Below are 12,127 nucleotides of genomic sequence, written 5' to 3' on the forward strand. Positions count from 1 at the left end.
CTCACACACACACACACACACACACACACACACACACACACACACACACACACACACACACACAGCTGGACTGAGCAGGACGCTGTCCTTCAAGCAGGCAGCGCCCTTACCTCTGGGTACACTGACGATGGCATGTTTTGTTTCGGGTGGAGACGAAGCACAGCCTCTCACATCTACACGCCACACATCTACACGCCACACATCAACACAGCGCATCTACACACATGTACGCGCGCGCGCGTCTCACACACGCAACGAGGCCTTCTTCGTCCTCATTTCCACGTCGTGTCTCACCCTATGCACACACACACACACATACACACATACACACCCTTCCTCCAACAACGACGACGATTGCCGCCACTTTTGTCTTCGCTGTTCAGCGAACCGCCGCGTGGACTCTGTGCCGGACCGATTACGCGTTCGCTCAAACTCCGCCTTTGTCACCTCCGAATTCAGGTACTGACTGGCCCAGTGCCCACCTGCTACACACCAACTCGTTCACTCGCTCACTCACTCACTCACTCACTCACTCACTCACTCACTCACTCACTCACTCACTCACTCACTCACTCACTCACTCACTCACTCACTCACTCACTCACTCACTCACTCATCACCGCGGGCTGCAGGTTTCAGCGCGTCAGCAGCCACCGCAGCCGGCTCGCGTCGATGCTGGGCGCTGCGGGTCTGCGCACCAGCAACATGGGCTCCAGACCAAACACGGCCCCAGCGCCACACACGTCCCTCACGTCCAGATTACGACACAGCAACAGCCCGCTCTGACCTTCACATATTGCAACTCCCATGACGGATGGACGATGCACATCGCACACGTTGCCCATCGTCGTCCTCTGAGTTTTGTTTGGCTAGAATATTGTAAACGATACCCATTAGAAATCTATAGGTGCGGATGATTGGTGGATGATTTTGGTGAATGTTCACAATCCACTTGGAAAAAAACAAAAGAAGGACAGGCAGGCAACGCAGACAACAACAACCACAACAGCAGACCCACGTCCGCTTCACACCACCACAGTTGCCACTGATGGGGAAGCCTGTGATGAGCGGGTGGCTCACCAAAGAAGGTGGCCGCGTGCGAAACTGGAAACGGCGGTACTTCACCCTCGACACACGCCACATGCTCCGCTACTTCAAGGCCGAGGTACGGTGTATCGTCTTGTGTTCTGCTTGGCGCCAACCCCTCGCCGCGCTTCCTGCAGGGTGACGCTTGCGTTGTCGTCGATCGCCAACCTCACACTTGCACACACGCACACGCATTTGTGTGCATATGTATGGTGTACCTTGCTGGCAGACGGACGCAAAGGAGGCTGGCTCAATTGACATGACGCAGTGCAGAGAGATTGTGTGTGCCAGTCGATGCAAGTGCATCTGGGGCGAGAACGTCAACAAGTCCTTGGCCTTTGGCATCGTCACACCAAAACGCACCTACCACGTGTGTGGTTGCGGTTGTCTGTGTGCATGTGTGCATGTGTGTACGTGAATGTATGTATGTATGTGTGTGTGTGCGGTTGCGTGTGTGTGTGTATGTGTGTGCCTGCCTTCCTGCCTGCCTACCTGTTTGTCATTTCGACAATCTGTCCTAAACGCCACCAGGCAGCGCACGCTCTCATTCACACTCATCTACCACGCCCTCACCCCCCTGCACACCTGCTGTGTAATCCCCGTGTTGTTGTCGTGCAGATCTACGGCGACCGATTGGATGAAGTGCAGCAGTGGATGCTGGCGTTCAAACGCGCAGCCCGAATCACCGCCGCCATCCCCATCGGCAGCCCGCTCGTCGAAGGATCAACAGAGGTCTGTGTCGGTGTCTGTCTGTCCGTCTGTCTGTCTGTCTGTCCGTCTATCTGTCTGTCTGTCTGTCTGTGTCTGTCTGTCTGTCTGCCTGTGCCTGTGCTGCAAACACGTGTTGCTCGTCTGCGCGTATCTCTGTTACCACCGTCACCATCACCGTCCCCTTCCCTGTCATGTGCGCGCTTGCTCGCGTGCTACACCTGCTCATGTTGCTTGCCTGTCTTACGCCCTCCCCTCCGCCGTCTGCACCTGCCATGACAGTCGTCCATCAAACAACGAGCAGAGGCACACGTCGACAGAGCTGTAAGGCGTTTGCGCTTTCGTCTGAGCCGCTGGTCGTGGGTTCCCGCACTGGGTGCCATTCATTGCCTGCCTCTGTCACCACAATGCACAACACTGCGTCACACTCACCCACCAATCACAACCACGACACGTCCAATGGGACTGCACACCACCACCAGCGTCGTATCTCCATGCACATCACACAGGACGCGCCTCCCCCCGACATTGTACGTCTGTTGTTGACATGACGCACACCGCTTGTCGCACTGATTCCCTCTCCCTTTTCTTCCCTTGTTCCCTTCCTCTGTTCTTCCCCCCTCCCTCCCTCCCTTCTGCAACGATCACACACACACACACACACACACATACACACACACACACACACAACATGGCACGTGACGTTTGTTCAACACCAATCGTGCTCCAATTCACCCCTCCCATCCCACCACCCATCCTGTGCGCAGCCGGAGCCAGCGCGGCATACGGTGTCCTCGGTGCCGTCCGTTCGTCGGCAGCGCGATGGCATTGCACCCATGCCGCCCATTGGTGAGGGTGCAACGTTACCCACAGCGCCAATGGCGAGCGAACACCAGCACGAGGAAGCGCAACAATCAGCACCGCCGCCGCCGTCGGAGGTGAGACCAAGTCGGGGGGAGGGTGGAGCGGAGGTGAAAGCAAGCTGTGCGCACGAACACGAACTTTGATATGCGTGTCGTTTTGAACCATGTTCACAAGCACACACACCACAACACAACCACACAAACCCACAAACCCACACACACACAACCCCACATTCGCACAACACACCCTCGTTCACACAACGCAATGCTCACACATACACGCACACCACACCCGTCCCATTCGCCTTTGCAGACGAGTGCAACCCACGAGCGGTTCAAGCAGGTGTTCAACCTTGCAGACTCTGACAGTGACAACGACAACGACGACAATGGTGATGGTGATGGTGCTGGTCTGTATGACAACTTCGACTATGCAGGGCGGGTACCAGAGGATGATGGCAGCGCGAGTGAAGGGGAAGGTGTTGCTGATGACGACAGGCCAGGGCACCAAACGAGGCAGCAGCCACTTCATTATGATGACGGTGATGGTGATGGTGATGGTGCTGATGAAGAGCGAACCGCGCTGATTCGGGCGATGCAGCAAGCAGCACTCGGAGCAAACGCGGATGCTAACGGCGACAACAACGACAATGATGACGATGAGGGAGACATGTATGACAGTGACAGTGACGGTGGTAACGAAGTTAGTGGTGGCGGTGTTGTGAATGGCAGGACGCAAGGGAGCAGCAGCATGCACGTGCTGTCACTGGGCGTGAGTGCAACGAAGGCATCGACACCTGGCGATGACTCGTCAGACTTCTTCTCGTCAGATGAGGAGGACGGAGAGGGTGACGACGGCACCAGCTGCTGACGCAGACGCACATGAACACGTTCATGTGAATGCGTGGTGAGGATGGCGTGCGGGATGGGTGTGAGATAAAGCTGAACCCATGGTGTGGTGGTGGACGGGTGGATTAGCTGCGGTTGTCATCGCTCTTATTGTCGCGCTTATTGTTGGTGCTTGGTTGCTGCGTCCCCTTTCGTTTAGTTGGTTCACGTTGTTACTCTGCGTGCTGAGCACACTGGCTTGTGGTTACATGCAGCTTGATTGACCCCTTCCTATCACACACACACACACTCTCTCTCGATCGCCTTTGATGATTAGAATGGTGGACGTACGGGTTTTGTGGAGCAGTGGGGACAGAAAGGGTGTGAGGTTGTGATGTGGATGGCAGTGGAACAGCATTGACACACACGCACGCGCGTACAGAGAGAGAGAGAGAGAGAGAGAGAGAGAGAGAGAGAGAGAGAGCGCGAACCACCACAACAGCACGAAATGCCCACAAACCACAACAACTTGCGAACGAATGCAACAACAACGATGATGAGCGAAAAAGAGGAAACGGCAGCTGCGTCCACTGCAGCAGCAGCAGCAGACGCACACGCAAAGATGGCCGAGGCTGAAGACGAACAGCATGAGCAGCAGCAGCAGCAGCAGGAGGAGGAGGAGGAGGAGGGACCCAGGGAAGCAGAGGCAGGGAAGAGGAACAAGAAGAAGAAGCGTATCAAGGGCAAAGTCAGGCGGCTCATCGAACCGGTAGGCCTGCCTCGTGCTTGCTGTGTGTGGCATGAGCTGTGTCATGCCTCTGACTTCTCCTTCTGCTGACTTCTTTGCACTTGCGCCCCCCCTCCCGTGTTCCTCCTCTTGTGTTGTTGCTGTTGTCGTTGTGGGCCCTCACCCCATCCTTCTTTCTGTGGGGCCTTGGGGGCCGCGCTCTGTGATGCACATGTGCAGCTCAAGTTCTACTTCAGCGACGCCAACCTGAGGCGCGACCGCTTCATCCGCGACTACATCAAGAATGATCCAGACAACTGTACGCACTGTGCAGCTGGACCTGCTGTTGACTTGTTGACTTGTTGACTTGTCAACTTGCTCTGTGTATGTGTGTCTGTCTGTGTGTCTGTCTGTGTATGTCTGTCTATCTCTGCGTGTGTGTGTGTGTGTATGTGTGTGTCTGCGTGTCTGTATGTCTGTGTCTGCATGTGTCTGTCTGTCTATCTGTGTGTGTGTGTGTGTGTATGTCTGTGTCTGTGCCTGTGTCTGTGTGTGCACTCACACTCACACACACACTCTCTCTCTCTCCCTCTCTCACACACACGCATGCGCATGCCTCGCACATGTCTCCCGCGTTGCGTTCGACAGACTTCCCCATCAAGCTGTTCCTGAAGTTCAACAAGGTCAAGTCGGTCACCTCCCGTATCCAGGACGTCATGCACGCCATCGAACACATTGACACGCTCGAAGTGAGTGGCCAGAGTGCCTGTGTGTCTGGCTGTTGGACTGCCTTCCTCGCTGCGTTCCTACCTTCGTACATGTGCTCCTCGCTGCCTTTCCCTCTGCCTGTGCCTTTATCGTTGGCTCTCCTTTTGTCTCATTGCACGCATGCGTTCCTTGCCGCCTGACGACAGCTGAGCCCAGACAGGCAGAGGGTGCGCAGAAAGGACCCCGTCATCAAAGAGAAGGATGTGGATGCATGCACCATCTACGTGGTACGCTCAACCCACCGCCATCCCCCTGTTCTCCCCCACGTGACCATGCACACGCTGCGTGTGGCACTCGCTGACAAGACAAGCTCACCATGTCCCCCATCATGTGCATACCTTGACCTAACCCTCACGCGCACGACAGGAGAAGCTGCCAGAGGCGTTTGAACACGACGATATCAACGCCCTCTTCTCACGATTCGGTACCATCGAGTACATCAGGTCAGTGCACGTGTGTGTCTGTGTCTGTGTCTGTGTCTGTCTGTCTGTCTGTCTGTCTTGTCTGTCTGTGTCTGTGTCTGTGTCTATGTCTGTGTGCCTGCCTCACTGCTTGTGTGCGTGTCTGTGATGGCTGCCCACCCACCATCTCAAATCAATACGTTCTTTAAACCTCATGCCATACACACACACGTCCTCCCCGCACGTGTCATGCACACTTGGTGGTGACAGCCTACCACGGTGGCCAAACAGGAAGCACAAGGGCTTTGCCTTTATTGAATTTGCAACGCCGCTCGAGGCATCCGCATGCCGCGCACACTACGCACACCAGGTGTGTGTCTGTGTGTGTGTCTGTCTGTCTCTCTGTCTCTCTGTCTCTCTGTCTCTCTGTCTCTCTGTCTATCTGTTGCCTGCGCCGCTACCACCACCCATGCCATGTCTCTTCCACTTTCACCACGTCCCCAACTCACATCCCCCCCCTCCCCCCCCCCCTCTCCCTGACGGCAGGATGTGCCGGCTGTGCCGATGGCGGCGCGGTGCTGGAAGGGCCCACCAGTCGATCCAGCCACACTGCAGGCCGAGACACAGCAGCAGCAGCAAGTACTTCACAATGATGGTGGTGATGGTGATGATGATGATACACATGTACACCAGCAGCACCAGCAGCAGCAGACACAGCAGGAGAGTACAGGTGGTGATGGTGGTGGTGGTGGTGGGGCAATGATAACCCCTGGTGATCCGGGTGAGGACTTTCGAGTGCTGCTCAAGTGAGTCAATGTGGCCGTGTTGATCGCATGAGAGATGCATGTTGATGGATGGTGATATGCGTCACTGTCTGTCATGCGATCTTGGCTTCCAGTCGCACACGTTGTTATTTCGCATACGCACACGCACAAATAACATGCTGCTTTCACACAACCACACACACGCGCGCGCGCTTGCCGTCACCACCACCACCACCACCGCTGCGATGGCCGTGGCAGGAGCGAGTGGCTGAATTTGAAGCGGGAGTACAAGGCGTTACAGCGGCGCATGCTGTCATCCATCAAGTTTGCACACAGGCGCCACGACAACTACGACGGCTACCGCGACCACGATGATCACGGACAGCACCAGCAGCATGAGGAGGAGGAGGAGGCAGTGACACCACCAACAGCAGCGACAACGACGATGACAGGTGCAACAGCACCGAGCATGGCAGCTGCTGCAACGAGTGCAGTAGTGGAGGGTGAGACGGCATTTGATCCTTCAACCATTGTCAAGGGCGTTGTGCTGCGCCTTACACACATTCCGCTCGGCGTCACAAAGCAGCAACTCAAGGTGCGCTGGCCGTCGAGAGCAGCGTACACGTGCATTGTGCTTGTGTTTGTGTGTGTGTGTGTGTGTGTGTGTGTGTGTGTGTGTGTGTGTGCGTGTGTGTGCGTGTGTGTGCGTGCGTGTGTGCGTGTGTGTGTGTGTTTGTGTGTGCACGTGTGCGTGTGCGTGAGCGCTTCTCTCCGCCTGTCCATATGCGTCTGCGAAGAACGATGGGACACGCATATAACCCTCCCCCTCCCTCCAACCGTCCCTGTTGCTTGCGGACGACAGGAACATCTGCAGCGGCGGACTGTGGATGACGCCGGTGAGGGGCAGGCCATCGAGTATGTCGACTTCACGCTTGGCGACACAGAGGTGCGCTGTGACCTGTGTAAGTGCCGTGTGGCATTGATGACGCAGTATGTGCTGCAAACACAGTGAATGGATATGTTCTCTCGCATGCGCCCAACAGCTCACGATTGCAACGCAAATCAACCTTGACAATCACGCTCACAAACACACAAACACACAAACACACACGCACACGCACGCACACACACACACACACACACACACATGAACGGGGCCTGCGTGTGCACAGGGCCATGTGCGCATGCGTGACAGCAGCACTGCGCAGCGCGTGCGGAAGGCGACGTGTCCCCCGGACGACGACGACCTCTGGGGGACAATGAAGATTGACGCGCTCAAGGGTGCGGAGTCGTGTCTGTCTGTGTCTGTCTGTCTGTCTGTCTGTCTGTCTGTCTGTGTCTGTGTAAACTTGTGTGTGTGTGTGTAAATGTGTGTCTCAGTCTGCCTGCTCTGTCTGTCTGTCTGTTTCCCTACTCTGTCTGGTTCCTTGCTCTGTTTTGTCTGTCTTTGCATCTGTACTTGCATCCAAGATTGCGTGTGACTCACCAGCGCAAACGCTCTGCCATGACCACATCATCCATATCCATGCATGATTTACTCTTCAGGGCCGGCGGAGGTTGCGTACTGGAAACACATACACGAGAGCAAGCTGCAGCGGAAACAGAAGCAGAAGCAGAAGAAAGCAAAGTACGTGGTGCGCTGTTCAATACCAATGCAACGCTAAATCCGCCTCACTGCCACATGACCTCCTGTCGTCTTCCACCGTCCCTCCTCCACGCTCACGTGCCACCCTTCTCCCTCTCTCACCTACTCCCCTCTCTCCCCTTGGCTCTTTGTGGGCTCGTGTGTGTGGTGCAGGCGCGGAAAGAGCAAGTGGCTGGCGGCTGAGGCGAGCGCACCGCGGGTTGCTGCAACCACGCGCGACACCCCGCTGTCCAAACTCGCAGCACAGCGCATTCACATCACCTTTGATGACGAGGAGGAAGAGGACAGAGGAGGAGGTAGAGGAGAAGGAGATGTGCAACAGCAGCAGCAGGAGGAGGAGGAGGAAGGGCCAGCAGCCATGCAGCAGCAGCAGCAGCAGCAGCGAACAGAGGTGTGTAACTAACGGGAGTTGTTTCTGCCTTGAAAACAATCATGTCGCTTGTTCACGCTCATCCAATTCAACTCAACTGACAAACTCACCCGCACACACACACACACACACACACACACACACACACACACACACACACACACACACACACACACACACACACACACACACACAGGCTGTTGGCCCGAGCCAGGCGGACATTGAGGAAGCGCTGCGAGGGGAGGAGGAGACGCGGGTCATGGCAGATGCAGCGACACACACAACACCGCGGCCTCAGCGCAAACGGGAGCGCAGGAAACGGCGCTCGTCTGCCGGTGCCGGTCGCATTGGCGGCGGTGGTGGTGATGTGTGGGCAAGTGAGGGCGAGAGTGGTGCTGATGGGAAGAAGCAGCACGGAAAGAAGACCAAGAAGGGCAAGAAGAAGCCGAAGGACAAGAGCAGAAGGAGCATGCACAAGGAGGGCAAGAATGATGATGGTGGTGATGGCAACGACACGGCAGGCGGCACAGCGGACGAGGCGGATGACGACAAGAAGCGGCAGGAGCGGCGGAGGCGGCGCAAGAGCGGTGGGAGGAAGAGCAGGGGCAAGGTGGTGGCGGCGGCGGCGGAAGGTGTCGAAGGTGGTGCTGGTGCTGGTGGTGATGATGACGACGATGGAGAGCGGCCACGCAAGCGGGCAAAGAAACAAGGCGAGTGACAGCAGATATGCATGTGTGGGTGTTGAATGGGGGGGGGGGCAAAGGCAGGCAAGATACAAAATAAATAGCTCAGAATAGCTTTGTGGCACTTGTGCATGAACGAAGCACACTATCACACACACACAACACACACACAACAATATCACACTCACTCACTCACACACAACACACAACACACACACACACACACACAACACGACACACAACAATATCACACTCACTCACTCACACACAACACACAACACACACACACACAACAATATCACACTCACACACACACACACAACACAATCCACACAACACATCACACCACACGCCACTACGTTTCTTTCTTTGAGGGAAAAAAAGAGAAAGGCAAGCAGCAAGGGCAAACCTCTTGCGAGAAGAGGGCCCGCCGCGCCCGTGGTGGTGGTTTCTAAAGGGAGGGAGAAGTGGAAGCCCAGACAAGTGGGGAGGAAGCGAAGTGATAACGACTAACTGACCACGTACTCACGGAGAGGGAGAGCCGATATCCTTTTCACTGCATCACCACAAGAAAGCGAGGTGGCATCCAGCATACACACTGCGGAAGGTGAAGGTTGGAGAGATGAGGTGCACAAGCGGGTGTACAGCCTAATGGCCACATGAACCGACGGGTCGCGACAATGCCACAAGGGCAAAGCATAGAACACACAACACGCACAAAGCGCAAAGCGCAACCCAGAGGGAACGAGCACGACAGCTGCGACACCACACACAAGAGAAGCAATTAAGCGGGGTGAAACCACCGAATCACACAGTTTGCAAGAGAGACATATGTGTTCGAGCTCCAGCTTGCACACTTGTGGGTTCACTTGGTTGGGTAGAAATTTTGTCATGTTATCAACAGAAACATCAACAAAATAAAAACAACACAATTTTTTTCCAGCGAACCAAACCACCAAAAGTGGTCTTGCTGTGGCTGCAGTGCTTGGATCTACGCTCAACAAGTCGTGCTTGTTGTGTGAGTGTGTGTGAGTGTGTGTGAGGAGCAGACACACTGCCAATCATGGGCAAGGAAGACATGCGTGGGCTCTCCCACTTTATTGCTGACATCCGCGCCAGTACGTACAGCGTCGCTTGTCTGTGTCTGTGTGTATGTGTGTCTGTGTGTGTCTGTGCGTGTGAATGTGCGTGTGCATGTGTCTATGTGTGTGTGTGTGTGTATTTGGGTGTGACAACACGGGCTGCCCGCTGTCACTTTGGGGAGCAGCAACTTGATGCACGTCCTCTCATGGCTCACACACATGCACACACACACACTCACATGCACATGCACACGTGGATGGTGCTTGACAGGCAAATCAAAGGAGGCAGAGCTGAAGCGCATCAACAAGGAGCTGGCCAACATCCGCGCAAAGTTTGGTCCGTTTCAACGCACCAGCTGGGATGGTGCTTGTATCGTTGTACACACGCTGCACATTATGGTTCGCTCACGCAAATATACACACAAGTGGTTCGCTCACGCATGCACACACGCATGCACACACACACACACACGCATACACATGCATATTCATGCACACTGCACGCAGGTGACAAGAAAGGGTTGACTGGCTACCAGAAGAAGAAGTATGTGTGTAAGCTCATCTTCATGTTCCTTCTGGGACACGAGGTTGAGTTTGGCCACATGGAGGCCGTCAACCTCCTCTCCTCCCTCCACTACTCCGAGAAGCAGATGGTGGGTGGTTGCATGTGTGTGTGTGTGTGTGTGTACGTGTGTGTGTGTGTGTGTGTGTGTGTGTGTGTGTGTGTGTGTGTGTGTGTGTGTGTACATGTGTACGTGTGTGTGTGTGTGTACGTGTGTGTACGTGTATGTGTGTGCAGGTTCCGAGTGTGCACCATGCAATGCACAAGACAGTCCACAATGCACAATGCAGAAGTCAAAATGTACCACGGCAGCCACTCAACCTTTGCATGCGCTTCGTCTCCTCTCGTGTGCACAGGGTTACCTGTTTGCCTCTGTGATGCTGAACGAGCAGCACGACCTGATGCGGCTGGTGATCCAGGCCATCAAGACGGACCTCAGCAGCCGCAACGAGCTCAACGTGTCGCTCGCCCTGCACTGCATCAGCAACATTGGCGGCAAGGAGACGGCCTCCGAGGTCGCAACCCTCGTCCAGCGCCTTCTCGTCGCAGAGTACGCCCTCGCTTGCTCTTGCTGCCGTGTTGCATGTGTCTGTCTGTGTCTGTCTGTCTTTGCGTCTGCGTCGGGGTGAAGAAGGAATTTCCGCTTACTTACATGCGTTTCTCTCTCTTTGCATGTCCACACCCTCACCCGCCCCTCTCCCCCAATGTTCCCCTTGTGCATGCAGCGAGTCGCCAAACACGGTGAAGAAGAAGGCTGCGCTTGCAATGCTGCGGCTGTTCCGGGAGGCGCCGGAGCAGGTTGCCATCGCCGAGTACACCCCACGCGTTATCCAGCTCCTCACGAGCCCAGACACAGTCAGTACATAAACGCACACACCTGCTGGTCGTAGTTGTGGCTAAGGTCGTGGTGCGAGTGAACGCCGCCGTTGGTTGCTGGGACGTCTCGTACGATTCAACAGGCTCTTTTTCTCCACTCCACGTGTTCACTAATTCCTTCACGCTTCCATTCCTTCCCCCCCCCCTAACTTCCACCACCACCTCCACCGTCACTACAACAGGGTGTTGTGACATCGACTGCGAGCCTGCTGACAGCGCTCGCCTCAGCCAACCCGGACGAGTACCGCAGCTGCGTCGCCGTCGCAATCAACAAACTCCACCGCGTACGATTAACGGCGGGCGTATGTGTTTGTTTTTGTGTGTCTGTGTGTGTGTGTGTGTGTGTGTGTGTGTGTCTGTCTGTCTGTCTGCGTGTGTGTCTGTGTGTGTGTGTCTGTCTGTCTGTCTGCGTGTGTCTGTCTGTCTGTCTGTCTGTCTGCGTGTGTGTGTGTCCGCTTTGCCAAAGCAGTTTTATCTCCACGCCACTCACCTCCCAGCCACCTTCCTCACCCCTCCCCCCTTCCCATCTTACCACCTCTCTGCAGATTGTGCTTGCGCGGTCTGAGCAAGAGGACTACATCTACTACAGCGTGCCGGCGCCCTGGCTCACCGTCAAGCTCCTCCGCCTCCTCCAGCTTTTCCCCTTCCCAGGTCAGCCCACCTGCTGCTCCCGCCATGTCTATGTGTGTGTGTGTGTCTGTCTGTCTGTCTGTCTGCCTGTGTGTGTGTGCGCGCGCGCGTGTGTGTGTGTGTGTGTGTGTGGT

General features: G+C 55.6%; 4 protein-coding genes across 4 annotated transcripts in view; all 4 read left to right on the plus strand.

Moving 5' to 3' along the window:
- Nucleotides 1-127: 127 nt before the first annotated feature.
- PTSG_12753 (uncharacterized protein) lies at nt 128-786 on the plus strand (the record flags this gene model as incomplete). Its single annotated transcript, XM_004990274.1, has 3 exons — nt 128-146; nt 384-459; nt 633-786. The coding sequence occupies 3 exons, from the start codon at nt 128-130 to the stop codon at nt 784-786; spliced, it is 249 nt and encodes an 82-aa protein (XP_004990331.1).
- A 155-nt stretch (nt 787-941) lies between these two features.
- Nucleotides 942-3,838, plus strand: PTSG_08540 (uncharacterized protein). The gene is made up of 7 exons (XM_004990275.1): nt 942-1,165; nt 1,316-1,456; nt 1,705-1,818; nt 2,077-2,118; nt 2,277-2,324; nt 2,562-2,732; nt 2,971-3,838. The coding sequence occupies exons 1-7, from the start codon at nt 1,049-1,051 to the stop codon at nt 3,526-3,528; spliced, it is 1,191 nt and encodes a 396-aa protein (XP_004990332.1). The 5' UTR covers nt 942-1,048; the 3' UTR covers nt 3,529-3,838.
- Nucleotides 3,839-4,038: 200 nt separating this feature from the next.
- Nucleotides 4,039-8,878, plus strand: PTSG_08541 (uncharacterized protein; the record flags this gene model as incomplete). Its single annotated transcript, XM_004990276.1, has 13 exons — nt 4,039-4,254; nt 4,453-4,531; nt 4,861-4,961; nt 5,127-5,207; nt 5,347-5,423; nt 5,652-5,751; nt 5,928-6,187; nt 6,404-6,740; nt 7,008-7,091; nt 7,318-7,426; nt 7,691-7,772; nt 7,944-8,181; nt 8,357-8,878. 13 exons carry the CDS (start codon nt 4,039-4,041, stop codon nt 8,876-8,878), a joined length of 2,286 nt encoding a protein of 761 aa, XP_004990333.1.
- An 877-nt stretch (nt 8,879-9,755) lies between these two features.
- Nucleotides 9,756-12,127, plus strand: part of PTSG_08542 (adaptor protein complex AP-2) — an 8,175-nt gene continuing 5,803 nt past the window's right edge. The window contains exons 1-7 of the mRNA XM_004990277.1: nt 9,756-9,961; nt 10,197-10,262; nt 10,433-10,578; nt 10,844-11,037; nt 11,213-11,342; nt 11,546-11,647; nt 11,909-12,088. Of these exons, the coding sequence (XP_004990334.1) occupies nt 9,907-9,961; nt 10,197-10,262; nt 10,433-10,578; nt 10,844-11,037; nt 11,213-11,342; nt 11,546-11,647; nt 11,909-12,088 (873 nt within the window). The 5' untranslated portion in view covers nt 9,756-9,906. The remainder of the gene's footprint in view (nt 9,962-10,196; nt 10,263-10,432; nt 10,579-10,843; nt 11,038-11,212; nt 11,343-11,545; nt 11,648-11,908; nt 12,089-12,127) is intronic.

This window comes from Salpingoeca rosetta (genome assembly GCF_000188695.1).
Source record: "Salpingoeca rosetta unplaced genomic scaffold supercont1.24, whole genome shotgun sequence".
Lineage (NCBI taxonomy): Eukaryota > Choanoflagellata > Craspedida > Salpingoecidae > Salpingoeca > Salpingoeca rosetta.

Bases quoted from the DNA above. Each gene is read 5' to 3' on its own strand.
- PTSG_08540 (XM_004990275.1), top strand. From the start codon at position 1,049: ATGGGGAAGCCTGTGATGAGCGGGTGGCTCACCAAAGAAGGTGGCCGC. The intron at 1,166-1,315 runs GTACGGTGTATC...CCTTGCTGGCAG, and splicing joins TCCGCTACTTCAAGGCCGAG to ACGGACGCAAAGGAGGCTGG. The intron at 1,457-1,704 runs GTGTGTGGTTGC...GTTGTCGTGCAG, and splicing joins CACCAAAACGCACCTACCAC to ATCTACGGCGACCGATTGGA.